Below are 27,422 nucleotides of genomic sequence, written 5' to 3'. Positions count from 1 at the left end.
CTGGGTGCGCTGACGGAAAAATATGGGTTGCCCCAAGGGAATGCATTTCGGTATATGCATCTGAGGGCTTTTGCAAGGCAACAGGTGAGGGAATTCCCGCAGCTCCCGACGCAGGAAGTGCAGGATAGAGTGATCTCAGAGACATGGGTGGGGGACGGTAAGGTGTCGGACATATATAGGGAGATGAGGGACGAGGGGGAGATCATGGTAGATGAGCTGAAAGGGAAATGGGAAGAAGAACTGGGGGAGGAGATTGAGGAGGGGCTGTGGGCTGGGGGTTGGCTATATTCGGGGTTGCAGAAGAGCCGGGAGTGCAGGAGGCGAGAGAGGCTGATGTTTTGGCCTTTGCGTCCCTAGATGCCTCAACCAACTTCCCCACTTCTAGGTCCGGGATTCGTCCTAACATACGCCTCATAAAATTGGCATCATCCCAGTTCGGGGCATGCACGTTCACTAATACCACCGCCTCCCCTTGCAGTTTGCCACTCACCATCACGTATCTGCCCCCACTATCCGCCACTATAGTCTTTGCCTCAAACATTACCCGCTTCCCCACTAGTATGGCCACCCCCCTGTTTTTTTACATCTAGCCCCGAATGAAACACCTGCCCCACCCATCCTTTGCGAAGTCTAACCTGGTCTATCAGCTTCAGATGCGTCTCCTGAAGCATAACCACATCTGCCTTAAGTTTCTTTAGGTGTGCAAGTACCCGTGCCCTCTTAATCGGCCCGTTCAGCCCTCTCATATTAGCTGTATATAGCTGTATCCCCCCCCAGGCGGCGCCCCCCCCCCCCCCTCCCATACAGCTCCCCCTTCTCCCCAGCAGCAGCAACCCAGTTAGCACCCCCCCCCCCCGCTAGATCACAAGCTAGCGTAATTGCCCCCCCCCCCCACCCCCCCCACCCCCCCGCCCCCCATGTTGCTCCCAGAAGTCAGCAAACTCTGGCCGACCTCGATTTCCCCCCCGTGACTTCGGCTCACACAGTGCGAGGCCCCCTCCTTCCTGCTTCCCTGTTCCCGCCATGATTACCATAGCGCGGGAACAAAGCTCGCGTTTCCCTTTTGGCCCCGCCCCCAATGGCCGGTGCCCTCAGCTCCTCATCCTCCCTCACCCCCTCCCCCACGACATGGGGAAGAGAGAGAAGTTACAGGGTCGCAGGTTTAACAACTTGGGAAGTCCTCTCTTCCCCCTTTTCCCCCCTTCATCCCACAAATTCACCCCCCCACTTTTGTCCCAAACGTTCTTTTTCTGGCCCGCTCACTCCAGTTTCTCCTCGACAATAAATGTCCACGCCTCATCTGCCGTTTCGAAGTAGTGGTGTTTCCCTAGATGTGTGACCCACAGTCTTGCCGGTTGCATCATTCCGAATTTGACCTTCCTTCTATGCAACACCGCCTTGGCCCGATTAAAGCTTGCCCTCCTTCTCGCCACCTCCGCACTCCAATCTTGATATACGCGGATCACCGCATTCTCCCACCTACTGCTCCGAGTTTTCTTTGCCCATCTGAGGACCATCTCTCTGTCCTTATATCGGAGAAATCTCACCACTATTGCTCGAGGAATTTCTCCAGCCCTCGGTCTTCGCGCCATAACCCGATAGGCTCCCTCCACCTCCAGCGGACCCGTCGGGGCCTCCGATCCCATTAACGAGTGCAGCATCGTGCTCACATATGCCCCGACGTCCGCCCCTTCTGCACCTTCAGGAAGACCAAGAATCCTTAGGTTCTTCCTCCTCGCATTATTCTCAAGCACCTCCAGCCTTTCCACACATCTTTTGTGTTGTGCCCCGTGGATCTCCGTTTTCACCACTAGGCCCTGTATGTCGTCCTCATTGTCAGCAGCCTTTGCCTTCACGACCCGAAGCTCCTGTTCCTGGGTCTTTTGCTCCTCCTTTAGCCCCTCAATCGCTTGTAATATCGGGGCCAACAGCTCCTTCTTCATCTCCTTTTTGAGTTCATCTACGCAACGCCGCAGGAACTCTTGTTGGTCAGGGCCCCATATTAAACTGTCTCCTTCCGACGCCATCTTGCTTTGTGCCTGCCTTCCTGGCCGCTGCTCTAGAGGATCCACCGCAATCCGGCTACTTTCCTCTCTTTTTTCCCACCCGTGTCCAGGGGGGATTCCCTTCTGGATTACCGCACAGTGTTATTTGCCGTTAAAATTGCCAATGGGGCTCCTATTAAGAGCCCAAAAGTCCGTTCCACCGGGAGCTGCCGAAACGTGCGACTCAGCTGGTCATCGCCGCACCCGGAAGTCGGCGCAGGATATTGTTAATGTGGAAGGAAGCCAAACCCCCGGGTGTGGAGACCTGGATAAACGACATGGCAGGGTTTATAAAGTTAGAACGGATCAAGTTCGTATTAAGGGGTTCGGCTCAAGGGTTCACCAGATGGTGGCAACCGTTCGTCGACTACCTCACAGAAAGATAGAGGGAATGGAAAAGAAGAAGACGGACTCTCAGGGATGTCATTGTATATGTATAGACACTTGTTATAGGTAATGTATATTGGGTTGTATCTTTGGAGAGTAACTATTTTTGACAAGGCAGTTGCCATTCAGTTCAGTTTTGTTTTTGTTTGTATATTTATTTGTTTAAAATTGGCCACGGTTATTTATATTGCTTTGTTGTTGTTCAAAAGAAAAACTATGTACTGTTATGTTTGGCCACAAAATTTTGAATAAAATATATTTATTTAAAAAAATATCGGTCTTTCCTGGTCAGTATGATTAACTGACCTAACCAAAAGGTTAACCTCACCGAAATAAATTTTAAGAGTACAAATGCAAAACACATATTTATGCACTTCAAGCTACAAATAGAAGACATGCTGACTAATGATTAACTTCACGGATTAGAATTTTTTAAAAATAGAATTTATAGTGCAGAAGGAGGCCATTCAGCCCATCAAGTCTGCACCGGCCCTTGGAAAGAGCACCCTACCCAAGCCCACACCTCCACCCTATCCCAGTAACCCCACCCAACCTTTTTGGACACTAAGGGCAATTTAGCATGATCAATCCACATAACCTGCACATCTTTGGACTGTGGGAGGAAACCGGAGCACCCGGAGGAAACCCACGCACACACAAGGAGGATGTGCAGACTCCGCACAGACAGTGACCCAAGCCGGAATTGAACCTGGGACCCTGGAGCTGTGAAGCAACTGTGCTAACCACTGTGCTGCCCACTGTTTGGTACCTGAAGTACCAGAAGACTTTTTTCATTGTCCAAAAATAGGCTCCCAGTTTCTGTCACCAGTGAATTAACTTCATAAAAAAAAAGTACTTTAATGGCTGGAAAGGGTTTGGGGACCTGAAATTGAGAAAGCTGTTACCCGAATATATATTTCTAAAACATTTTTTCAATAGTGCATTTTCAAGTGACAAGTCGTGTGTGTGCGGTTAAGTTGATCCATAGACTTCAACGAGCTCCAGATCTTCCCATGTATATCATCAGGGAATCTTAAAGAATGTGGCTTCAATATATAAAATGGCAAGTTTTTGTAAAGACATTGATACAGTTTACCTGCAATAATTGTTAGCAATACTAAAACTACACAGCATTCATAAATTGTCCAAACAAATCACAACAACCCAGCATGGACATACAATAGTCAAATGTTTGGCAAGGGCCAAGGAGAAAACTCTCAAAAGGATCTTTTGATGCAAAACTATGCAAACAAAATAACAAACTGTACTTAAATGTGGACAGCTTTTAAAATCCTTCCTTACATTTAAATGCGCGCTGTTTCTTCAGAACCTTTATAAAACATGCATTTATATAGATAGAGCCCGATGACATCTGGAAATCCTGAAGGGCTTCCCAGCTAATTAGTGAAGCAAACACAGAAGCAATAAACTTCATCCTCAACCCTTCAAAGTTTTCCTTCCTTACATGAGTAAACAAATGACATTCTAGTTGGTAATGGTAATGATTGCAGAATAAAATTTCAACAGATTAACTCCGACATTCAATTTATAGAAAAGTCCTTAGAGATTTGAAAGCTTTTTTTCTAGAAATTAGTTTTGATGCCTTTTAAAAACATAAAAAATTTACAATTACAGATAGTTATACGTGTAAACATACTTAGCAGTTGAAACAAAATCATTCAGTTCACCACCACCCTCCTCCAGGGCTTCAAGTGTTCTTGCTTCTCCAGTGGATTGTAGACCAATCACCACACACTAAAAGCAATTCCAAAATAAAATGATTAGAAAAAGTTACATTGTACTGGACTGCTGTCTGCCCAATTTCCCATTTAATTTTTTAATGAACGCATTAAACCAAAGTCTCAATTCTAGGGAATGGAGATCCACTGATCTGCTTGTGACTGTCAGTATTCAGTTAGGTACGGTATAGGTCAGACACTCAAAATTCTCATTATTCCAGTCCAACAGTATTTTTTAAATCCCAGTTGAAAACAGCATCCATTTCCTTTCCATTGTCCACACCGGCTACCTGCAATCTTCAGACACTAGAAAGTTAGTGTTAAATTATCTTTTTTTTTTTTTAAATGTAGATTCACATTTATAATTAAAAAGTTTAGATCACCCAACTTCTTTTATCCAAGGCATTTCAATGAACTTATTTGCCCAATAAGTTACCACAGTCCCAGATGACAATAGGTTGCTTTCCCCTTTGAGGGGGGAGAGCTGACTGGTGGTGGTATAACCACACCAGACCTCAGGCGAGGGACAAGGTTGAGATGGCAGGGCCTTCATGAATGACCTCGGCCGCTAAGGGAATCAAACTGGCCTTGCTCTGCATCACAACCCAGCTGTCTAGCCAAGTGAGCTAAACAGCACCCAATAATTCAGTATTAAATTCAAACCCATATCCCAAGGGTGAGAAACTGTGCCCTCCTGATCAGTCACCTCAAAGTCATTTACATTGGCATGAAAGCACAATATACCTTTCAATTGAATGGAAAAGCCAACAGAAACATCAGCAGCTTCAATTTGATTACTACCAATTGGTTCCAAAGAAGTAAACTACCAAAGCCACATCAATCCAAGGTTTGCAGTTATTGCAAATTTTAACACTGGTCTTCATTCAAATTGTTGCTTTCACTGAACAGCAGAAAGGGTATAGAATGGCAATGAAACACTAACTGCTAACCTTTATATCGACTCAAGCAAAACCATTTCAGGTCAAAATGCACTTTTAAATACAGTTAGCCAACTGGAATGCTTGCTGTAAAGTGATGTTTTAGATAAACCGCTTTGAGAGAGATCTATCCCTCAGGAACCAGCGTGCAGATTCTTGCCCGTGCCAAACTACTGCTTAACTTTCCAGCATTTGGCGAAAAGCAGCTTGGTCTCAATCGCTTCTCGGCCTTTTGGCTAAGATGAGCATGAGATCAGGTGAAATGCCTGGATCTGGTATGTCTCCCTTGTGGAACCCTGAATTGGATTCAATTTGAATTTGTTTTGGGAGCAGGCAAGGAGCTGGATTAGAGATTTGCCCCTGGCCACACTGAGTTTTGGCTTTGTAACTCTTAAGGAATTTTTAAAAGAGCTGTTTGTCTATTCACATACCAATCTAAACTGAACTGAAACCAACACCTGACTGCTTCAGCCCCAGCTCCTCCCATTAATCACAATCTTACTAAAGCTAAACACAATGGTTCTAATTATCTGCTCCCCAGGGAACCTTCCTTATATGAACAAAATTCTATTAGCCCAACTTTTACAATGCTTTAATTATCCCTTTGGTAGCCACAAAGCCTGTCTGTCTTTCAAGCCAGGATTTTGAAAAACATTACTGCAGCACTCACACTAACCCAGGCTTTTAACCCTTACTGCACCAAATACAGATAATATCTGAAATTCCTACATTCGTCACAATTTGACGCATCATCATACCTGTCTTGGATATTAGTTCAAAGATGAATATTTGTAAGAACATCAAGAGAACCCTCCAGCTCCTTCCTGAATATGATTTTTAAATCTCATTTGAAAGATGGGTACACCATCAATGTAGCAATGCCTCTGTAGAGCCCTGAGATGTCAGTCTAGATTCTGTGCTCAAGGCCTGGATTGGGACTTAAGCCCACAACATTCTGAATCAGCAAAGACAACAACCATTGACACATGGTCACAATCAGACGGGTGGACTTTTAAAAGCATTACCAATGCTCCTATAAATACTAAATTACTGTACATTTCAGTTTGATGGCGAATTATGACCAGAATATCCCTATTAAGTATCCTTGACTACAAGCTGTGTGAAAATACCAAGAATCCAACCATGGCCTTAAGAGCTATACTCAGTAGCTTTTTGGAATGTCAGAATGTTTCGACACAGCCACACAATATATTGCTCCAAAGAGCTGTTTATATGCTGTATGCAGTAATGCAGACAATATGGCGGCGGTACAAAGGGTGATTTAAGACATTAAATATTGCTGTACGAAGACACACACATCTGGGCAGAAGATAGGGGTCACTGCACCTTCTACTGAGACAGAAATGAGATACACAATGGCATCAACATCACTTGCCAAACAGCATCACTTGATAACCAAACCAGATGACTACGCCACTACCATGTTCTATATGATATGATCACTGCATATAAATAAGCACCTTCCACAACTTCACAATATCCCAAAGTGCTCGACAGCCAACTGAAGAGCTTCTGAAGTGTACTTGCAACAAAGGGAAATCAGTCAAGATGAGGCAGTCCCTCAGGGTCGAGGATGATTTGCTTCCACTCCGGGGAGGCGGCTTCTGCCGTGACTTAATAGTCCAATCCTGGATTCGCAAACTGCCACAGGTTTGGCAGGTGGTGTTTGATGAAGTGTATGGGTGGGATGCTCTGGATTCTGCTCTCTTTCCGCTGTTTGCCCTTGGCCTCCAAGTGCTGCACCCTGTAACATTCGTGACTGGCACCTTTGCAGATGTTTCTTCTCCAGTTTGTGCGTTCTGAGGCAAGCGATTCCCATGTCGATGGGGGATGGTGCATTTCTTTAGGGAGGCTTTCAGAGTGCCCTTGCAGCATTTCCTCTGCTCTCCTAGTGATCACTTGCCATTGCGAAGCTCGGAGTAGAGAACTTGCTTGGAGTTGTGTCGGGCATGCAAAAAATGTGGCCTCCCATCGCAGCTGGTTGTACGTGACCAGTGTCTCAATACTGGGGACATTAGCCTGGGTGATGACACTCATGTTGGCCTATCCTGCCAGTGGATTTGCAGGATTTTGCAGTGACAATGCTGGTGATATCCATGTTTCTGATGCATACAGGAGGGCGGAGGCCACAGCTGCTCTGTAGACCATGAACTTGGTGCTGAATTTGAGGTCTTGGTCTCTTCAAACACACTGTTCCTCAGGAGTCTGAAGACGGCACTGGCGCATTGGGAGTCAATGCTGGATGTCATTGACGATATCTGTTCACACCGAGGTGTAGGTGTGTGTGTCTGCGTGCGTGGGCTGGTAGAGAACCTTTGTTTTCTGGATGTTAGTCTGAGGCCCATTCTCTCATGCCTTGGTGAATGTGTCAACTATGTTTTGCAGCGCGGCCTCAATTACACGCAAACATTGGCCTGCATATTGCAGCTCAATGACAGAAGTTGGGATGGTCTTGGTTCTAGTCTGGAGGCGGAGGTTGAACAATTTTCTGCTTGTCCGGTTGGTTAGCTTTACTCCAGCGGGAAGCTTCAGGGTGATGGGGTGGAGTGTTGCTGCGAGGAAAATGGAGAAGAACACTGCTGCGATGATGCAGCCCTGTTTGACCCTAGTTGGCACATGTATTGGGTCTGTGGTAATTCCGCTGGCGAGGATCACGGCTTGCGATAGTCATCCTGGAGCAGGCAGAGAATGGGAATAAATTTCTGCAGGCAGCAGAATTTGAGGATGTTCCACAATCTCCCACGATTCACAGAATCGATTCCCTTTGAGAGATCGAAGGCCATGTACAGAGGTTGATGCTGCTCCGTGCACTTTTCCTGGATTGTCACCGCTGAAGATATGTCCATTGAGCCACACAGACTTCAGGAGCAGCTCTTCAATCACTGGGAGGCAGCTGTTGAGGAGTATTCTCGCGATTCACTTTTCCATGGCGCAAAGTAGGGAAATCCCTCTGTCATTTCCACAGTTGGACCTGTCTCCTTTCGTGAAGATGGTCACAATTAAGGCATCTCACATCACCAAGCATGCTTTCTTACTTCCAGACAAGGGACGAGGTTGAAGATTATGTCAAGAGTGCTTCTCCACTCCATATTAATACTTCTGCAGGGATTCAATCTGCGCCAATCTGTTGTTGGGCGGCTTTTTCGACCTCACGGCGAGCTGGGGTTGTGTTGAGATGATGCAGGTGGCGAGTAGCAGGATGGTGTAGATCAGGGTTTTTAAAACTCAGGGTCGCAACCAGCGTATGTGGGAAGGGTTGTGGAGCGATCGGTTGTGGTGTTCCCAATCCTACTAAGATACCCCCAACAGCCGCGACCGGCTTTTAGAATGGCAGCTGCGGGCAGTCCCTGATTGGTTGCGGCGCCTGAGTGTTTGTCGGCGAGGAATACCGATCAAACGAGGCCAGTCAAGAGGGCTGACACATGTTAACACTGGAAGAAACCTACTGGAAGAAGCCTACACAGTCATCACTCTCTGGAAATCAGGAAGTAAGTGCTTTTGGTGAGAATTGAGGAGTTGACTTGGATATTTGGATAGTGCGATGCAATGGAACCAGGAAGAAATCTTGTGACATTGTGTTGTGTTTGACAAGTTACTTCATCTCAACTAAAATAGCTTGTAAAGTAAAAACAAGATTGTAATTTTCTCTATACTTGTTTAAATTTCTGAAGAAATGGGAATATATTAAAAACAAAGTTTGTGTGTAAATGCAAGGATGTGCTTGTTCAACTGAAATTGAACAAGGCTATACACAGTTGTGCTTTAAACTGTTCATTTACTTACAAGATCAAATAATTGGGGTTTCAAGGATAGCTCAGCTGCATCTCTACCTGGATACACTGTCCATGTGATTCGCATTGTCATGGTTATGAGATGCGAAAAGTACAGCAGAACTATAATCTTGGGTTACAGGCTTTCCTAAAATATCACAAATAGATTAATCTGTCAGGGTCCAGGACAGAGGAAGAGTTGGTCGACGCCGAAAGTTTCCATGGTTTACCATGCAGCTGGGGTTGTGTTGAGATGATGCAGGTGGCGATTAGCAGGATGGTGTAGATCAGGGTTTTTAAAACTCAGGGTCGCAACCAGCGTTTGTGGAGCGGTCAGATTAGGAACATAGGAATTAGGAGAAGTCAGCAATACAGCCACTCGAGCATGCTCCACCATTCAATCAAATCATGGCTGATCTCCCTGATCTCAAATCCACCTCCCTACCTGTTCCCCAAATCTCTTTAACCCGTTTTATCAGAAATATCTGCTTCTTGAAACTATTTAATGGCTCAGACTCCACTGTCCCACATGGACTTCTTCATCCACTACTCTATCAATCAGCTCTGCTAATATCTGAAATCACTCCCTGGCCTCCACCCACTGTGAAGGCCAAAGCTTGTGTTCAGTTCTAGTCACCCACTTTCCAAGGATGTGATTGTACTTGAGGGGTTGAAGAGAAAATTCACCAGGATGTAGCTGGGATGGAGCATTTTAGTTATGAAGAGAGGCTGGATAAAGTGGGGTTTTCTTTGGAGCAGAGAAAGTGGACAGGGGACCTGATTAAGGTGTATAAGATTGAAGGGCATGGACAGGGTGGACAGAAGGCAACTGTTCCCCTAAGTTGAAGGGTCAACAACAAGGGGGCATAATGTTAAGGTGCAAGACAGGAGATTGAGGGGAGTTGAGGAAATTCCTTTTCACCCAGAGAGTGGTGGAAATCTGGAACGCACTGCCTGGGTGGGTAGTTGAGGCAGGAAACCTCACTATCTTTAAATAGTACTTGAATGAGAACTTGAAATGTCAGAGCGTTCAAGTCTTTGGGCCAAGTTCTGGGAAGTGGGATTAGTGTAGATTAGAGTCGTTTTTCTTTGTCGCAGCATGCTCTGCATGCATCTGTGATTCTGGAAGATTTGCCTAGCTTTGGCTAGAGGGAGAAATCTCCAGGTCACTGACCAGAAATGTTAATTCACTCTCTCCATAGATGTTGCCTGGTCTGCTGTGTTTTTGGAGAATTTTCTGTTTTCATTTCAGTTTTCCAGCGTCTACAGTATTTTGCTTTTCTGTGCGCAGTCCATGCCAGTGTCTGATGAGCCTCCTTTAACTCTGATCAGGGGCATCCATCTATTTCCTTCATCCATTTATGATCAACTAGTTTCCCCTTAAAGGCATCTTTACCGTTTTCTTCAACCACTCCAACTGGTAGCAATTTCCATATGCTAACCACTCTTTGGGTAAACAAGTTCTTCCTGAATTACCTATAGAATTTCTTAATGAGCATCTTATATTTATGGTCCCTGGTTCCATTCTACATGTTGATCCTGTCAAATGAAGAATTTCGAGACAGAAGGTTGCGGTGAAAGGGTGCTTTTCTGAATCGAAGGCTGTGATTAGTGCTTCCGCAGGGATCAGTGCTGGGACTTTTTTGTTCATAGTATATATAAACAATTTGGAGGAAAATGTAACTGGTCTGAATAGCAAGTTTGAGGACGACACAAAGATTTGTGGAGTTGCAGATAGTGAAGAGGATCGTAAGAGGATACAGCAGGATACAGATCGGTTGGAGACTTGGGTGGAGAAATTGCAGATGGAGTTAAATCTGGACAAATGTGAGATAATGCATTTTGGAAGGTCTAATAAGGTGTGAATTATACAGTAAGTGGCAGGACCGTTAGGAGTATTGGCAGGCAGAGAAATCTGTGCGTACAGGTCCACAGATCACGGAAAGTGGCAACGCAGGTGGATAAGGCAGTCAAGGTGGCATATGACATGCTTACCTTCATCGGTCAGGGCATTGTGTATAAAAATTGGCATGTCATGACGCAGCTGTACAGAACGTTAGTTAGGCCATATTTGAAATATTGCATATAATCCTGCTTGCCACACTAACAAAAGGATGTGGAGGCTTTGGAGGGGGTACAGAAAAGGTTTACCAGGGCGTTGCCTGGTCTGGAGTGTATTAGCCACGAGGAGGGGTTGGATAAAGTTGGATTGTTTTTACTGGAACGACAGAGGTCGGGGGGCGACCCGATAGAGGTTTACAAAATTTTGAGTGGCGTGGACAGTCAGACGTTTGTTCCCAGGGAGAAAAAGTCATTACACAGGGACCTAAGTTTACGGTGCAAGGGGGAAAGTTGAAGTGATGTGCGAGGCAAATTTTTTTTTTTTTTTTTTTTTTTTTTTTTTAATATAAACACAGCGGGTGATGAATGTCTGGAACGCGCTGCCAGAGGTGGTGGTGGAAACAGATATGGCAGCAGCATTTAAGAGGCATCTTAAAAAATACAGAAATAGGGTAGGAATAGAGGCATATGGACCCCGGAAATGCAGACGGTTTTAGTTTAGACAGGCACCGTGATCAGCGTAGGTTTAGAGGGCCGAAGCGTCTATTCCTGTGCTGTTCTTTTGAATCCTTCAATTCATCAGCTTGAACCCACATCCCATTACCTTTCCATTTTTGATCTCTTCCCGGGCAAGTTGCACGATTCTTCTAACTTTCGATGCGATGCAGAGATATTTGAAAAACCTCTGATGCGCCGACCAGAACTGTCCCCACATGGACTTCTTCATCCGCTGCTCTGCATCAATCAGCTCTGCTGACATCTGAAATTTCTCCCTGGCCTCCACCCACTGCAAAGGCAAAAAAAAGCTCTCAACAAAGTTGATTATATTGTGTTTTGTATATAATCTGAAAATGCCTTGAATAAAAATATTTATCCGGGGGAAAAAAGCCCAATCTAGATCAATACAACTCAAGACTGTTTCATTCTAACATGGAACAGAAAATTGCTGATCTAACCATAATATTCTCACTAGAAAGACAGTGGAATATTTTAAACTGCTCAATAAAAAGTGTTTTCACAAAGGGTATTGGAACACAACGTTTTGCCAATCAATATTGACACAGGCTACAAATCATTTAATAGGAAATTGTATTAATACTGGAAGATACAAAAGAATATGGAGAGAGAGCAGTCTAAAGTGAACAACTGTATCAAAGTGAACGCAGTTTAATTAATTCCACCTGTGCTGTTAAGACTGCAAACTTTATGATTTAATTACACAATTTTTAGAGGGGAGGGACAAGAAAAAAATTAAAAAAACATTTTTTCCCCCATCAATTTTCTGCCTCCCCCCTCTCCTAAAGAATACTTTTTCATTGTTGTCATTAATATATGCTTCTAGACCAGAGGCTACTCCACAATGGGAGCATCAAAGTTAGTTAGAACACAATATGAAGTGCATGTGTGGACGAGTGTCATTAGAGGTACAAACTTGGCAAACATTTTTCTCATTTGGGGACATCAAAGTCAAATGCTGCTCAGGTTGAATCCTAGAATCTACCAGACTGTGCCAGATAGAATCCCTACAGTGCAGAATGTGGCCATTCGGCCCATCAGGTGTGCACCAACCCTCCGAAAGAGCACACCCAAGCCCACTCCTCAGCTTTATTCCAAAACCCCATAACCTATGGACATCTTTGGATACTGAAGGGAAATTTAGCATGGCCAATCCACCTAAACTGCACATCTTTGGACTGTGGGAGGAAACCCAGAGTTTGAGGGCGGCACAGTAGCACAGTGGTCAGCACTGTTGCTTCAATGCCAGGGACCCGGGTTTGATTCCTGGCTTGGGTCACTGTCTGTGCGGAGTCTGCATGTTCTCCCCATGTCTGCGTGGGTTTCCTCCGGGTGCTCCGGTTTCCTCCCACAAGTCCCGAAAGTCGTGCTTGTTAGGTGAATTGGACATTCTGAATTCTCCCTCTGTGTACCCGAACAGGAACCGGTGTGTGGCAACGAGGGGCTTTTCACAGCAACTCCATTGCACTGTTAATGTAAGCCTACTTGCGACACTAATAAAAATTATTATAAACCAGAGCACCCAGTGGAAATCCATGCAGACAGGCGGAGAATGTGCAAACTCCATACAGAGTCACCCAAGGCTGGAATTGGACCCGGATGCCTGACACTCTGAGGCAGCAGTGCTAACCATTATGCCACCCTGGTTATCTGAAATCTGTTAACTTGGCGCGAAACATAAATTAAAGCTTGTGAACCGATCAGAAATGCTCAGGTGGAGCAATTGAGAAATTAGATATAGCCAAGGTTATCGGCCCCAACCACGAGAGGCAGTATCAGTGGTACTGAGTATATGCTGGACTGAGGTACCATTCTTTGAGCAAGAAGTTAAATTAAAGTTGTGCCTGCTGTAAAGTGGTTGCAAAATATTCTCTAACACTATTCAAAGAGCTATGAAGTTCACCCGGTGTCCTCAGGAATCACTAAATATATTTCTGCTCACCAAACTGTTCGTTGGGAGCTTGCTATGCATCAAATAGGAGATATGTGAGGTTACCAAAAGCTCAGGTGGCACAGTAGAATAGTGGTTAGCACAGTTGAATCACAGCTCCAGGGTCCCAAGTTTGATTCCCGGCTTGAGTCGCTGTCTGTGCGTTGTCCCCGTGTGCGCGTGGGTTTCCTCTGGGTGCTCTGGTTTCCACCCACGGTCCAAGGATGTGCAGGTTGGGTGGATTGGCTATGCTAAATTGCTCTTAGTGTCCAAAAATAGGTTTGGTGGGTTGCGGGGATAAAGGGAATAGGGTGGAGGTGTGGGACTCAAGTCCAGTGGTCTTTCCAAGGGCCGGTGCAGACTCGCTGGGCTGAATGGACTCCTTTTGCACTGTAACTTCTATGATCTATGAAATGGTTGCAATGCTTCTCACGTTACAATAATGTCGACATTCAGAAGTGTTTCATTGGCTGTGAAGTGCTTTGGAAAAGCCGGAGGTTGTGAAAATGCTGCACAAGTAAGAGTCTTCGGACTTTCGTTTTGCCACAATCTACAGTTTTGATGAATAATCTTTTAATTTACACAGGACTCTCTCTCAGGACGCTAAGTATGTAGGATCACAATATATTTTAATAGATTTAGATTGGTCACATGTACCGAGGTACAGTGAAAAGTATTATTCGGTGTATAGTCCAGGCAGGTCGTTCCATACATAAAAAGCATAGGACGTACCATAAATACACCATGTAAATGCATGGACATAGACACGGGTGAAGCATAGGGAGTATAGGGCTAGTGCTAATATCTGAAAACAGATCCTAACGTCTTGTTTTTTGTTTCACGCTTTGCATGAAAAATGTAGCAGTGGTGCTTACGATCAGTTTTTATCCCTACACTAAGGCCAATAGTTGGTTGGTCCCTCTATACCCAATGTACTTGATCATTGGCTCTTAATACATAGTGGAGTGCCTACTGCCACAGCATTGTTTTCTCAGTTTCCTCACAATGAAGCACAGAAACATTCATGGAAAATAGAAGCAGGAAGCCATTCGGCCCTTTGAGCCTTCTCCCCCATTCATTATGGCTGAGCGTCAGGTTCAACATGTATGGAAACTATTGACCTGGTCAAGATCCAAAATCAATGGCTTCAAAGCTCAAACCAGGTGCAACTAAAATGGATTTTGGCAGTTGGACCGTAAATTTTCACAACATCTGCCACAGAACCTTACATGAGCAAAGTGACAACTGTAGGTTACAGCAGCTTTAGCTCCAATTTTCACACATCCAGTTAGAAGTCTTATGTTTAAACAATGACTTACCAGTTTAACTGCTTTATTATACATCTTGATGTAATCTTGACTTAAGGGAACTTCTTCAATTTTGAAGGTTACTCCAGAAAAGCTCAGTTGTCTTGCTATATACATTCCCCGTAGCTTCATATCCATAGCAACAATTTCCATTGCCCCAACACCTCTGGTTTATAACAGTAAAAATATGAACAAAATCAATGCAGGCATTTATACCAAGCAATTTAATAATGGTCAACTACAAAGAGGTGTTTGTAAAACATGAGAACCTTATTTAGACATAGCTAAACTACTGAATAGCATTGGGTATTTTATGATTCAGGTTCACACTTTTGGTTATCAGACCGTAATGATCTCACTGGACTGTGTGGTTCCAAAAAGGGGTAGACATTTCCCACAAAATGCAAAAGTAGAGACCTTATTGCCACACTCCCCGCGATGGGCCTGGCAAAAAGAGTTTTCCAGAGAATCTTGTGAACCAAAGTAAGTTCAGCGCAATTGGACACATGCAGGGTATTGTTCCACTCCTCTCCCTCCACTAACTATTTATACATGAAGCTGCAGAGAAGTTATTACAGTCACAAGTTATTATGAGCAGGAACAAAAAAAATTCTGTATAACAGCCATGTATTTACATTTGGATTCCTGAGATTCTTATATTTATTAACTCGGTTGAAATTATGTTTCCAATGTAATTATTACTGGCTATATATTATGAACCTATTTCACTACAAATGGTATTAAAATCAAATATTGAGTTCCACATGTGCTTCCTTTTTTATCTTTGATGTCTGATTTAATAACTTGTGGATAAAGGTGGCTGAGAGATTACCTGACGGGAAACTGATTTAGACCTTAATTGGAACAAGTTAAACTCGAGCAGAAATATAGCACACAGGCTGCAGCTGAGAACCAAAAGATAAAACACCTTTGCAGAATCCGAGGTCAACTGTAGGTAGAGCGGAGACAAAACTGTCTAGCAAGGTCACTGTTTTCATGCTTTAGCCAAGCTAGGCTCTGCACTGTTTGAGCTGATCAGGATTCAAGTGTGGGAAGTCAGACTCTGACCTGATGAGCAGGAAGATGGGTTCATTTTTTTTTCTTTCCATTTTTCCAATTAAAGGGCAATTTAGCGTGGCTAATCTACCTACCCTGCACATCTTTGGATTGTGGTGGTGAGACCCTTGTAGCCATAGGAGAATGTGCAAACCCCACACTGATAGTGACCCGGGGACGGGTCGGCAGCGTAGCAGTGGTTAGCACTGTTGCTTCACAGCACCAGGGATCCGGGTTAGATTCCCGGTTTGGGTCACTGGCTGTACGGAGCCTGCACATTCTCCCAGGATCTCCGTGGGCTTCCTCCAGGTGCTCCGGCTTTCTGCCACAAGTCCCGAAAGACGTGCTTTTAGGTGAATTGGACATTCTAAATTCTCTGTGTACCCAAATAGTGGCAGTAGTGGGGCAACTAGGGGATTTTCACGGTAACTTCATTGCAGTGTTAATGTAAGCCTACTTGTGACAATACTAAGTTATTATCCTTCTCTCAAGTTAATGAACCGTTTTGAGTTATATTGTGTGGAAATGTTCATGGTGATTTTCTAGTACTCATACAGTAAATATCAGATTTATTTATTCAGTTAGGTTTTAAAATCTGCCGTGGTGATGTGATTTGAACTCAATCTCCTTAGAAATGATGCTCAACGGGGCAGCACGGTGGCACAGTGGGTTAGCCCTGCAACCTCACGGCGCCGAGGTCCCATGTTCGATCCCGGCTCTGGGTCACTGTCCGTGTGGAGTTTGCACATTCTCCCTGTGTTTGCGTGGGTTTCACCCCCACAACCCAAAGATGTGCGGGTTAGGTGGATTGGCCACGCTAAATTGCCCCTTAATTGGAAAACATGAATTGGGTACTCTAAATTTAAAAAAAAAAAGAAATGATGCTCAAGCGTTGGAGAATGGTCTTTGTAAACCGTCAGTAAAATAATAAGAATGTGACATTGGCAATTCATTAAATACGCCACTACTAGTGGCGCTTTTCTTTTTACCTCCTTTCCACTGCCTGAATAAAATCACCGAATTCCTTGAAGGGCGTGCCTTCACCCCAGATTCCAAGTCGATTCATATAAGCCATGTTTCGTGGTTCTGATGCACCTATTTTGAAGAAAGATAGTTTACTGAAGTACACTGGAAGAACTCACTGTTCAAAAGTCCCAGAATTCCAAAACATTGCCTCAATAAAAGGAAGGTGCAGCGCTCCGAAAGCTAGTGATATCGAAACAAACCTGTTGGACTTTAACCTGGTGTTGCAAGACGTCTTACTGTGCTCACCCCAGTCCAACGCCGGCATCTCCACATCAATAAAAAAAAGGAATTGCTGCATTTATGGACCACTGATCATGCAGTATAAATTAGTTGTACTTTCAACATTTTTGCAATAGTTTTTGTAGTGCTCAAAAAAGTATAACGGAGAGGACAACATGTATTAACAACTTACATTTATACATTTGGATATTAAGCATGACAACTTTGCTTCCAATTTTCACTCATGTTCATATGGTCCAGCTCTAATTTTTCCATCCCCTCTCTATAACTTCTGTCTCCATTTCTGGGAATACGCTGAAAAATATTCACTATCATCTCACCAACTCCCACAACTTTCTTGACCACATTTCCTCGTACCCTGCAAGGAAACTGTTCTGCGATGGTCCTTGCATATGGACTCTAGGCATAGCACTGGATTACTAGGCAGGCTGCAGGCATACTTTGGTATCTGCTCAACATTTCTTTATCAATGGGGGGGTTCAACAAAAGACTGGTCTGAGAGAGAAGACTGAAGGGCATCAACCTGTGGACTCCATACAACTATAAAAGTGAAGGAATCAGGACTTCCTGAGAAACTTGTTGCTCCCTCAAAGGACACAGGTGAAGACCTTCAGAAGAGGAATGATTTTTAACTCCAGGAAAGACTGTCACAGCCGTAGCATACATCGCTGCATTGAAGATCTGAGATTCCAATGCATATAAATGACAAAGTGAAGGAAAAAAAAACATTCATTTAAGCCTTCCAGGAAAAGATGAACAAATTATTTCCCGCCTATATTTCGAAAAGATTGTCTACTTTGTGAGCAGTGCAGAGAGCCACACTTTTTTCTGCAAGGCTGCTCCACTCTGGGAAATGGGAAGCACTGCTGAGGATATGGAGACAAGAAAATATCACCTTCTGTAATGAGACAAATTTCTTATAGACGATTAACCAGAGATACTTGTGTAGCTTCAGAAGATCTAAAGATTCTGCCGCAGCTTCTGCTGCTGACATTGAACACTTTCAGCTTTCAGACGACTTTCAGCTGGGACTGAAGTAGTGTCACTGGAAAGTACTAGCTCTTTTGCAGTGATGATCCTCTGTGGACTCTGACAGACTCAGGCAGGCATTCTCTAAAGAAGACTTCATGAACAAGAGGTAGACTAGGCCACACATTCATAGGTTCAGTGAAACAAGATCTGAATGCTGCTCAGCTGCGAGAAACACAGCTGACTCCTGAAAAAATACAACAGACACTTGCTGTGTTGCGTCCATCGATTGGAAAGACAGACTAGCCTCTAGGACCTCATCTTCCCACAGGTAACTCAATGCTGCAGCGGCTTTTCCCTTATCGCTTTCTTCTGCAAAGAGCAAATTCACATCCAACAGGTCATGCGGATGGTTACTGTCTGCGCAGTGCCTTCTGTACCCGCCACCTCTGGCCCTACCCTGTGAACAACTGAGAGATTCATAACTTCAATCTCCATCTCTGTCAAAGAAACAAACTTGCTGGCGTAGTGGTTAGCATTGCTGCCATACGGCGCCGAGGTCCCAGGTTCAATCCCGGCTCTGGGTCACTGTCTATGTGGTGTTTGCACAGTCTCCCTGTGTTTGCGTGGGTTTCGCCCCCACAACCCAAAGGTGTGGAGGTTAGGTGGATTGGCCACACTAAATTGCCCCTTAATTTGAAAAAATTAATTGGGTACTCTAAATTTATTTAAAAAAAGAAAGGAACTTGCTGCTAAGTGAACAAACGTCCTCAACTGTTGAATGCTGAAGTTTTATTGATTCAAAACTAAAGGTTGAAGAATGTTTTATGAGTTGCTGGACATCATTTGTTTTTTCTAGGATTCCTAGAAGCCGGTCAACATCACCACTCAATAAGTACGTTGTATGAGGAGAGCAAAAGGAGAATAGTTAACCCATGTACATACCAACATACATACAAATTAGGAGTCGGCGACTCGGCCCATCAAGCCAGCTCCGTCATTCAATATCATGACTGATCCAATTTCAACTTCAACCCCACATTCCTGCCTACCCCTGATAACCGTCACCTCCTTGTTAATCAAGAATCTATCTACTTCTCCTTCAAGATATTCAAAGATTCTGCTTCAACCACCCTTTGAGGACGAAAATTTCGAAGTCTCACAACCATCTCTGGCTTTGGGCGACCTCTTGCTTTTCAACAGCGGCTTCTAGTTGTAACGAAGAGGAACAATCATCCTGCCTTCACCACGGCCTGGACCCACCTGATAGATTCAATATAGGCTGAAGCCGGCTGAGATCATCTGCCAAGATGTTAACAGCAGCTCCAGTATCAGCAGCTCGAGTATCAGTTTTAAAGGTGGTATTGAAACCTTGAACTTACACTACAACTGGACTAAGACGATTAACTACTCCAGGAATTCTAACTTTGTCTTTACCTTGACTTTCAATTTCTTGGATGGAGTGCATTTCATCAATACTTCCTCGTCTTCAATTAAAGTAATTGCATTTGCAGAAATGTCATTCTGCCGCACTGGATGCATTCAATTCCCTCATGCTCTAGAGTCCTGGTGTCTATGTTGACTTTTCAAGTCACAATGCAATCATCTCAAAATGGCTGCTGGTGTGGAGTTTCACTCCCTTTGCCTGGTTTGGTGGGTTGTGTGTTGATAGAGCTGCTTCACCTGGGGCTGTCCAGTTAACAAAGTCAACTGAGGTTCCACCAAATTATAGCCCAGTTTCCTTCTCTAAGCTCTGCTTACCTCACATACTGGACTGCTTGTTCAATAGCTGGATTCTGTGATGGGTTAAAGTAAGTGAAGGTCTTGAGAATGGTGTCAAAGTCTGCAAAGGACTCTTCCACCCCGTCCCTCAGGAGACTGTCGTCTGCTACCGGACCACAGCACTAAGAAATAAACTGACCTGACACTGAGGCCCTTTATCATATAATCCCAATGCCGCCTGATACCCCAACAAGTAGTTCATCTGAACCTTGCAGCGACGGTCTCTCTGCGGACCCTCAAATTTTCCGAACAGCTGCAGGAAGGCAGGGACTGCTCGGGTTGTGCTGGCATCGTCACCACTTTCCAGTGTGCCTCCTCCTTCCGTCGATTTCGGGGTATGAGCTGCTGTCAAGATTTCCTTCAACATGGTTCCTTCGATAACAGTATTTTTTGCATTGATGTTTGCACTGCTGCTACCATTTTCCAAGATGGTCCTTCTTATCTATGGATGCTTGGTGCAGCACTTTGATTACTAGACAGACTGTCGTCATACTCTCGTAATTGCTTAACACATATTCATTCGTACTGCATCTAAATGGTTAGAGTAGGAATGTTGCTGCAGGGCAGGCTGCTCCAATCTCTTGAAAGGAAGCAACACATGACTGACTGATGTCAGTGAAACATCATCTACATCATACACTAGCATATCCTATCTATTAACCCTTCATACTCCAGAAAGCATTCTATTCTCACAGTTTTTAAATTATATCTGTTCTGATCATGCAAGCTTCCATACCAGTGCTTCTGATGTGTCTTCCTTTATCATAGTTATCATAGAATTTACAGTGCAGAAGGAGGCCAGCCGGCCCATCGAGTCTGCACCGGCTCTTGGAAAGAGCACCCTACCCAACCACACATCTCACCCTATCACCATAACCCAGTAACCCCACCCAATACTAAGGGCAATTTTGGACACTAAGGGCAATTTAGCATGGCCAATCCACCTTTATGTTGGCGGCAAGGTAACACAGCGGGTAGCACTGTTGCTTCACAGCTCCAGGGTCCCAGGTTCGGTCCCGGCTTGGGTCACTGTCTGTGTGGAGTCTGCACATTCTCCCCGTGTCTGCGTGGGTTTCCTCCGGGTGCTCCGGTTTCCTCCCACAGTCCGAAGATGTGCAGGTTAGGTGGATTGGACATGCTAAATTGCCCTTTGTGCCCCAAAAGGTTAGGTGGGGTTACTGAGATAGGGTGGAAATGTGGGCTGAAGTAGGGTGCTCTTTCCAAGGGCTGGTGCAGACTAGATGGGCCGAATGGCCCCCTTCTGCACTGTAAATTCTATGATTGCCCCTTAATTGGAAAAAATTAATTGCGCACTCTGAATTTATAAAACAAAAATAAGGAGCCTTCCATTTAAGATGGAGTGAGAATTTTTTTTTATATCCCAAGGGGTTGAGTCTGTGAAACTCTTCCACAGAGTAATAGAGGCAGGGCCATTGAATATTTTTTCAGGCAGCGATAGATAGATTCTGGTCTTAACAAGGGAATCAAAGGGTGCTGACGATAGACAGAATCGTGGCATGGAGGTGAAAATCAAAAATGAAGGAGCTGCACGTGGCACAGTGGTTAGCACTGAGACTGCGGCGCTGAGGACCTGGGTTCGAATCCCGGCCCTGGGTCACTTTCTGTGTGGAGTTTGCACATTCTCCCCGTGTCTGCGTGGGTCTCACCCCACAACCCAAACATGTGCAGAATAGGTGGATTGGCCACGCTAAATTGCCCCTTCATTGGAAATAATTGGGTACTCTAAATTTTTTTTTTTTAATATCTAAAATGATCCCATTGATAGGTGGAGCAGGCTTGAGGAGCCAAATAACCTACTCCTGCTCTTAATTTGTATGTTTGTATGGCCCCATTTATCCCTACTCTCGGCTTCCGGTTAGCTAGCTAATCCTCTATCCATGCTAATGTTACTGCCTGCACAATGATCGATTTTGTGAAGTAACCTTTGCTGTGGCACCCTATTCAATGACTTTTGGAAATCCAAGTACATCACATCTACAGGCTGTTACTTGCTCAAATAATTCCAATCTAACATGTCTTTCACAATACAGTCAGCTCCACATCAGGAAGGCGAAATGCTGATTATCTCACAAAGCGGTTACCCATTCCCGTTCAGTCCACAAGCATCACCCCAATCTTCCAGTGGCCTTCCATTTGAATTCTCCATCTTGCTCTCATGCTGACCTATGTGCCATCAGCCTGCTGCAGTATTCCAACGATGAAGGCTTGAAGAACATCAACTCATCTTTCAATTGGGCACTTTTGGATTCAACACGGAGTTCAATAATTTCAGACCTTGATCTCTGCTCACCACATCCTCCATTTTCTTTGCTTGCGTCACAGTCCTCACCTTTTTTACTCTTTTTTGCCTTGTCAGCATTCATTAATTATTCTGATATTTGCCTCTCCTCCAGGCCGAACTTGTTTTCTTCTCTCTTCAACTCTGCAGTTGCAAACCTTGCGTCACAATGTCTCCGGCCTTCCACCCGTAACAGGCCTTTCCGCTTTTGATCATTCCCCACCCTCCCCCATTCTACCTACTTAAAAGCTATTACATTCCTAACTTTTCATAGATATTTACATAGAACAGTACAGCACTGTACAGGCTGTTCGGCCCACGATGTTGTGCCGACCATTTATCCTAATCGAAGGTCAACCTAACCTACACCCCTTCAATTTACTGCTGTCCATGTGCCTGTCCAAGAGTCACTTAAATGTCCCTAATGACTCTGGCTCCACCACCTCTGGTGGCAGTGCATTCCACACACCCACCACTCTCTGTGTAAAGAACCTACCTCTGACATCTCCCCTATGCCTTCCTCCAATCACCTTAAAATTATGTCCCCTCGTGACAGCCATTTCCACCCTGGGGAAAAGTCTCTGGCTATCCACTCTATCCATGCCTCTCATCACCTTGTACACCTCTATTAAGTCACCTCTCTTCCTTATTCGCTCCAGTGAGAAAAGCCCTAGCTCCCTCAACCTTTCTTCATAAAACATGTCCTCCAGTCCAGGCAGCATCCTGTAAATCTCCTCTGCACCCTCTCCATAGCATCCGCATCCTTCCTATAATGAGGCGACCAGAACTGGACACAATATTCCAAGTGTGGTCCAACTAGGGTTTTATAAAGCTGCAACAAACCTCGCGGCTCTTAAACTCAATCCCCCTGATAATGAAAGCCAACAGACCATACGCCTTCTTAACAACCCTATCAACCTGGGTGTCAACTTTGAGGGATCTATGTACGTGGACCCCAAGATCCCTCCGTTCCTCCACACTTCCAAGAATCCTGCCTTTAACCCTGTATTCAGCATTCAAATTCGACCTTCTAAAATTAATCACTTCACATTTATCCAGGTTGAACTCCATCTGCCACTTCTCAGTCCAGCTCTGCATCCTGTCAATGTCCTGTTGTAACCTGCAACAACCCTCAACACGATCTACAACTCCCCCAACCCTCGTGTCATCGGCAAACTTTCTAACCCACCCTTCCACTTCCTCATCCAAGTCATTTATAAAAACCACAAAGAGCAGAGGTCCCGGAACAGATCCCTGCGGGACACCACCAGTCACCAACCTCCAAGCGGAATACTTTCCATCCACTACCACTCGCTGTCTTCTTTCGGCCAGCCAATTCTGTATCCAGACAGCCAAATTTCCCTGCCCACTAACTTTCTGAATCAGCCTACCATGGGGAACCTTATCAAATGCCTTACTGAAATCCATATACACCACATCCACTGCCCGACCTTCATCAATGTCAGAGGTAGGTTCTTTACCCAGAGTGTAGTGGGGGCATGGAATGCACTGCCTGTGGAAGTAGTTGAGTCGGAAACATTAGGGACCTTCAAGCAGCTATTTGATAGGTACATGGATTACGGTAGAATGATATAGTGTAGATTTTGTTCTTAAGGGCGGCACGGTGGCATTGTGGATAGCACAATTGCTTCGCAGCTCCAGGGTCCCGGGTTCGATTCTGGCTTGGGTCACTGTCTGTGCGGAGTCTGCACATCCTCCCTGTGTGTGCGTGGGTTTCCTCCTGGTGCTCCGGTTTCCTCCCACAGTCCAGAGATGTGCAGGTTAGGTGGATTGGCCATGATAAATTGCCCTTAGTGTTGGGTGGAGGTGTTGACCTTGGGTAGGGTGCTCTTTCAAAGAGCCGGTGCAGACTCAATGGGCCGAATGGTCTCCTTCTGCACTGTAAATTCTATGATAATCTATGATTAATCTAGGACAAAGGTTCGGCACAACATAGTGGGCCGAAGGGCCTGTTCTGTGCTGTATTTTTCTATGTTCTAATGTGTCTCGTCACATCCTCAAAAGAATTCAATGAGGCTTGTGAGGCATGACCTGCCCTTCACAAAGCCATGCTGACAATCTTTAATCAACCTATGTTTTACTAAATAATCATAAATCCTATCTCTCAGAATCCTTTCCAATATTTTGCTCACCACAGACATAAGACTCAGTAATTCCCCGGGATTTCTCTGTTCCCTTTCTTGAACAGGGGAACAACATTGGCCTCCCTTCAATCATCCGGTACTACTTACATGACTAGAGACATTGCTTGGCCTGATGCCTGGCCCTTTCACAGGCCTTGTTCATTCTAATATGGAACCTATCTGCCTCACAATCCGCCAGATGAATACAAGCAATAGCAATAACATTCTTTTTTTGCAGAAGCAATTATCGATTTTGTTTCTACAATTCAGCAGGGCACTCATTCAACTCACTATAACCCTGAAAACGCCACAACAACAGCTGCAACACTCGCATCTACACAACAGTGTGTAGAATTTCCCCCAGTATGTCCTGTTCCCAAAGAAGAGACCTAGCCAAGTGGTCAAATTAGATCCCCATCCGTCTACTCGTAAGTAGTGAAGGCAGGTTGCTGGTTTAGCACACTGGGCTAAATAGCTGGCTTGTAATGCAGAACAATGCCAGCAGTGCGGGTTCAATTCCCGTACCAGCCTCCCCAAACAGGTGCCGGAATGTGACGACTAGGAGCTTGTCACAGTAACTTCATTGAAGCCCACTTGCGACAATAAGCGATTATTATTAGGGGCTATTTAGCACAGGGCTAAATCGCTGGCTTTGAAAGCAGGCCAAGGCAGGTCAGCAGCACGATTCAATTCCCGTAAGAGCCTCCCCGAACAGGCGCCGGAATGTGGCGACTAGGGGCTTTTCACAGTAACTTCATTTGAAGCCTACTTGTGACAATAAGCGATTTTCATTTCAGGTGTTTATGATAGGGCCTGAAAGAGGTGACTACTCAACAAATAACTTGCTTACTGATCTTCAGATTGAAAGAGAGCGCTCGAACGCGAGAGCGGTGAACACGCGAGAGAGAGAGTGCATGAGAGAGAGCACGCAAGCGAGAGACCAAGCAAGCGAGAGCTCGCGGGAGAGTACGCGCAAGTTACAGAGAGCGTGCGAGAGAGCCGCAAGAGAAAGAGAGAGCGCAACAGCATGCTCCTGATTGGAATCATAGCTAGCTCAAAAGGAAGATGTTGTTTATTGTTGCAGACCAATCATCTCAGCCCCAGGACATAGCTGCAGGAGCTGTTCAGGTTACTGCCCGAGGCCCAATCTTCTTTTAGCTGCTTCAAAGACCTTGCATTCAACATAATATTAGAAGTGGGAATGTTGACTTCCGGGTGCGGCGATGACCAGCTAAGTCGCACGTTTCGGCAGCTCCCGGTGGAACGGACTTTTGGGTTCTTAATAAGAGCCCCAACGGCAATTTTAACGGCTAAAAGCACTGTGCGGTAAACCAGAAGGGAATCCCCCCTGGATACGGATGGAAAAAGGAGGGGAAAGTGGCCGGATTGCGGTGGATCCTTTAGAGCAGCGGCAAGGAAGGCAAGCAAAAACCAAGATGGCGTCGGAAGGTGGCAGTTTAATATGGGGCCCTGAACAACACGAGTTTTTGAAACGCTGCGTGGAAGAGCTTAAAAAGGAGATGAAGAAGGAGCTGTTGGCCCCGATATTACAGGCGATTGAAGGGCTAAAAGATGAGCAAAAGACCCAGGAGCGGGAGCTTCGGGTTGTGAAGGCAAAGGCTGCCGAGAACGAGGACAATATACAGGGCCTGGTGGTGAAGACGGAGATGCACGAGGCACACCATAAACGATGTGTGGAAAGGCTGGAGGTGCTGGAGAATAATGCGAGGAGGAAGAATTTAAGGATTCTTGGTCTTCCTGAAGGTGCAGAAGGGGCGGACGTCGGGGCATATGTGAGCACGATGCTGCACTCATTAATGGGAGCGGAGGCCCCGACGGGTCCGTTGGAGGTGGAGGGAGCATACCGAGTGATGGCGCGAGGACCGAGAGCAGGAGTAATTCCCAGAGCCATAGTGGTGAGATTCCCCCGTTTTAAGGACAGAGAGATGGTCCTCAGATGGGCAAAGAAAATTCGGAGCAGTAGGTGGGAGAACGCGGTGATCCGCGTATATCAAGACTGGAGTGCGGAGGTGGCGAGAAGGAGGGCGAGCTTTAATCGGGCCAAGGCGGTGCTTCATAAAAAGATTAAATTTGGAATGCTGCAGCCAGCAAGACTGTGGGTCACATATCAAGGGAAGCACCACTACTTTGAAACGGCGGATGAGGCGTGGACATTTATTGTTGAAGAGAAATTGGAATAAGCGGGTTATTAAAAAAGAACGTTTGAGACAAAGTGGTGGGGCGAATATGGGGGCGAAGAGGGGGGAAAAAGGGGGGAAGAGATGATTTTTATGTTGTTAATCGTGCGACCCGGTAACTTTTCTCTCTTCCACAGGTTGTGGGGGAGGGAGGAAGGGAGGTGGAGGAGCTGGGGGCGTTGGCCATTGGGGGCGGGGCCAAAAGGGAAGCGCGGGCTTTGTTCCCGCGCTATGATAATTATGGCGGGAATAGGGAAGCAGGATGGAGGGGGCGTCGCACGGTGCGAGCTGAGGTCACGGGGGGAAGCCGAGGTCGGCCAGAGTTTGCTGACTTCTGGGAGCAACATGGGGGGAGTAACTACGCTAGTGGGGGATCTAGCAGGGGGGGGGTGGGAGGGGGGATTTACTGGGTCGCTGCTGCTGGGGAGAAGGGGGAGCTGGTATGGGGTGGGGTGGGCGGGGCGGGAGGGCACCGCCTGGGGGGGACGGGACACAGCTGCGTGGGAACCGGGTGAGGAGCTGGATAAAAGTGGATGGCTAATCGACAAGGGGGGGGGGTAAAGAGCCCCCAAACCCGGCCGATCACGTGGAATGTGAGAGGGCTGAACGGGCCGATAAAGAGGGCACGGGTACTCGCACACCTTAAGAAACTTAAGGCAGATGTGGTTATGTTACAGGAGACGCATTTGAAACTGATAGACCAGGTTAGACTACGCAAAGGATGGGTGGGGCAGGTGTTTCATTCGGGGCTAGATGCGAAAAACAGGGGGGTGGCTATACTAGTGGGGAAGCGGGTAATGTTTGAGGCAAAGACCATAGTGGCAGATAGTGCGGGCAGATACGTGATGGTGAGTGGCAAATTACAGGGGTAGGCGGTGGTCTTAGTGAACGTATATGCCCCGAACTGGGATGATGCCAACTTTATGAGGCGCATGTTAGGGCGTATCCCGGACCTAGAGGTGGGGAAGTTGGTAATGGGTGGAGATTTTAACAC

At 45.6% G+C, this 27,422-nt stretch overlaps 1 protein-coding gene across 2 annotated transcripts in view; it reads right to left on the bottom strand.

The window, feature by feature from the left end:
• sbno1 (strawberry notch homolog 1 (Drosophila)) overlaps positions 1-27,422 on the bottom strand; it is a 274,172-nt gene that overhangs the window by 140,996 nt on the left and 105,754 nt on the right. For both annotated transcript variants that reach the window (XM_072514240.1, XM_072514325.1), the window contains 4 exons: positions 16,760-16,865; positions 14,727-14,880; positions 11,566-11,748; positions 4,090-4,187 (listed from right to left, as the gene is read on the bottom strand). In XM_072514240.1, the coding sequence (XP_072370341.1) occupies positions 4,090-4,187; positions 11,566-11,748; positions 14,727-14,880; positions 16,760-16,865 (541 nt within the window). The remainder of the gene's footprint in view (positions 1-4,089; positions 4,188-11,565; positions 11,749-14,726; positions 14,881-16,759; positions 16,866-27,422) is intronic.

This window comes from Scyliorhinus torazame, chromosome 1 (genome assembly GCF_047496885.1).
Source record: "Scyliorhinus torazame isolate Kashiwa2021f chromosome 1, sScyTor2.1, whole genome shotgun sequence".
Taxonomy (NCBI): Eukaryota; Metazoa; Chordata; class Chondrichthyes; order Carcharhiniformes; family Scyliorhinidae; genus Scyliorhinus; species Scyliorhinus torazame.
The sequence above is the reverse complement of the archived record's forward strand: the minus strand, read 5'-3'. Positions and strand labels throughout refer to the sequence as shown.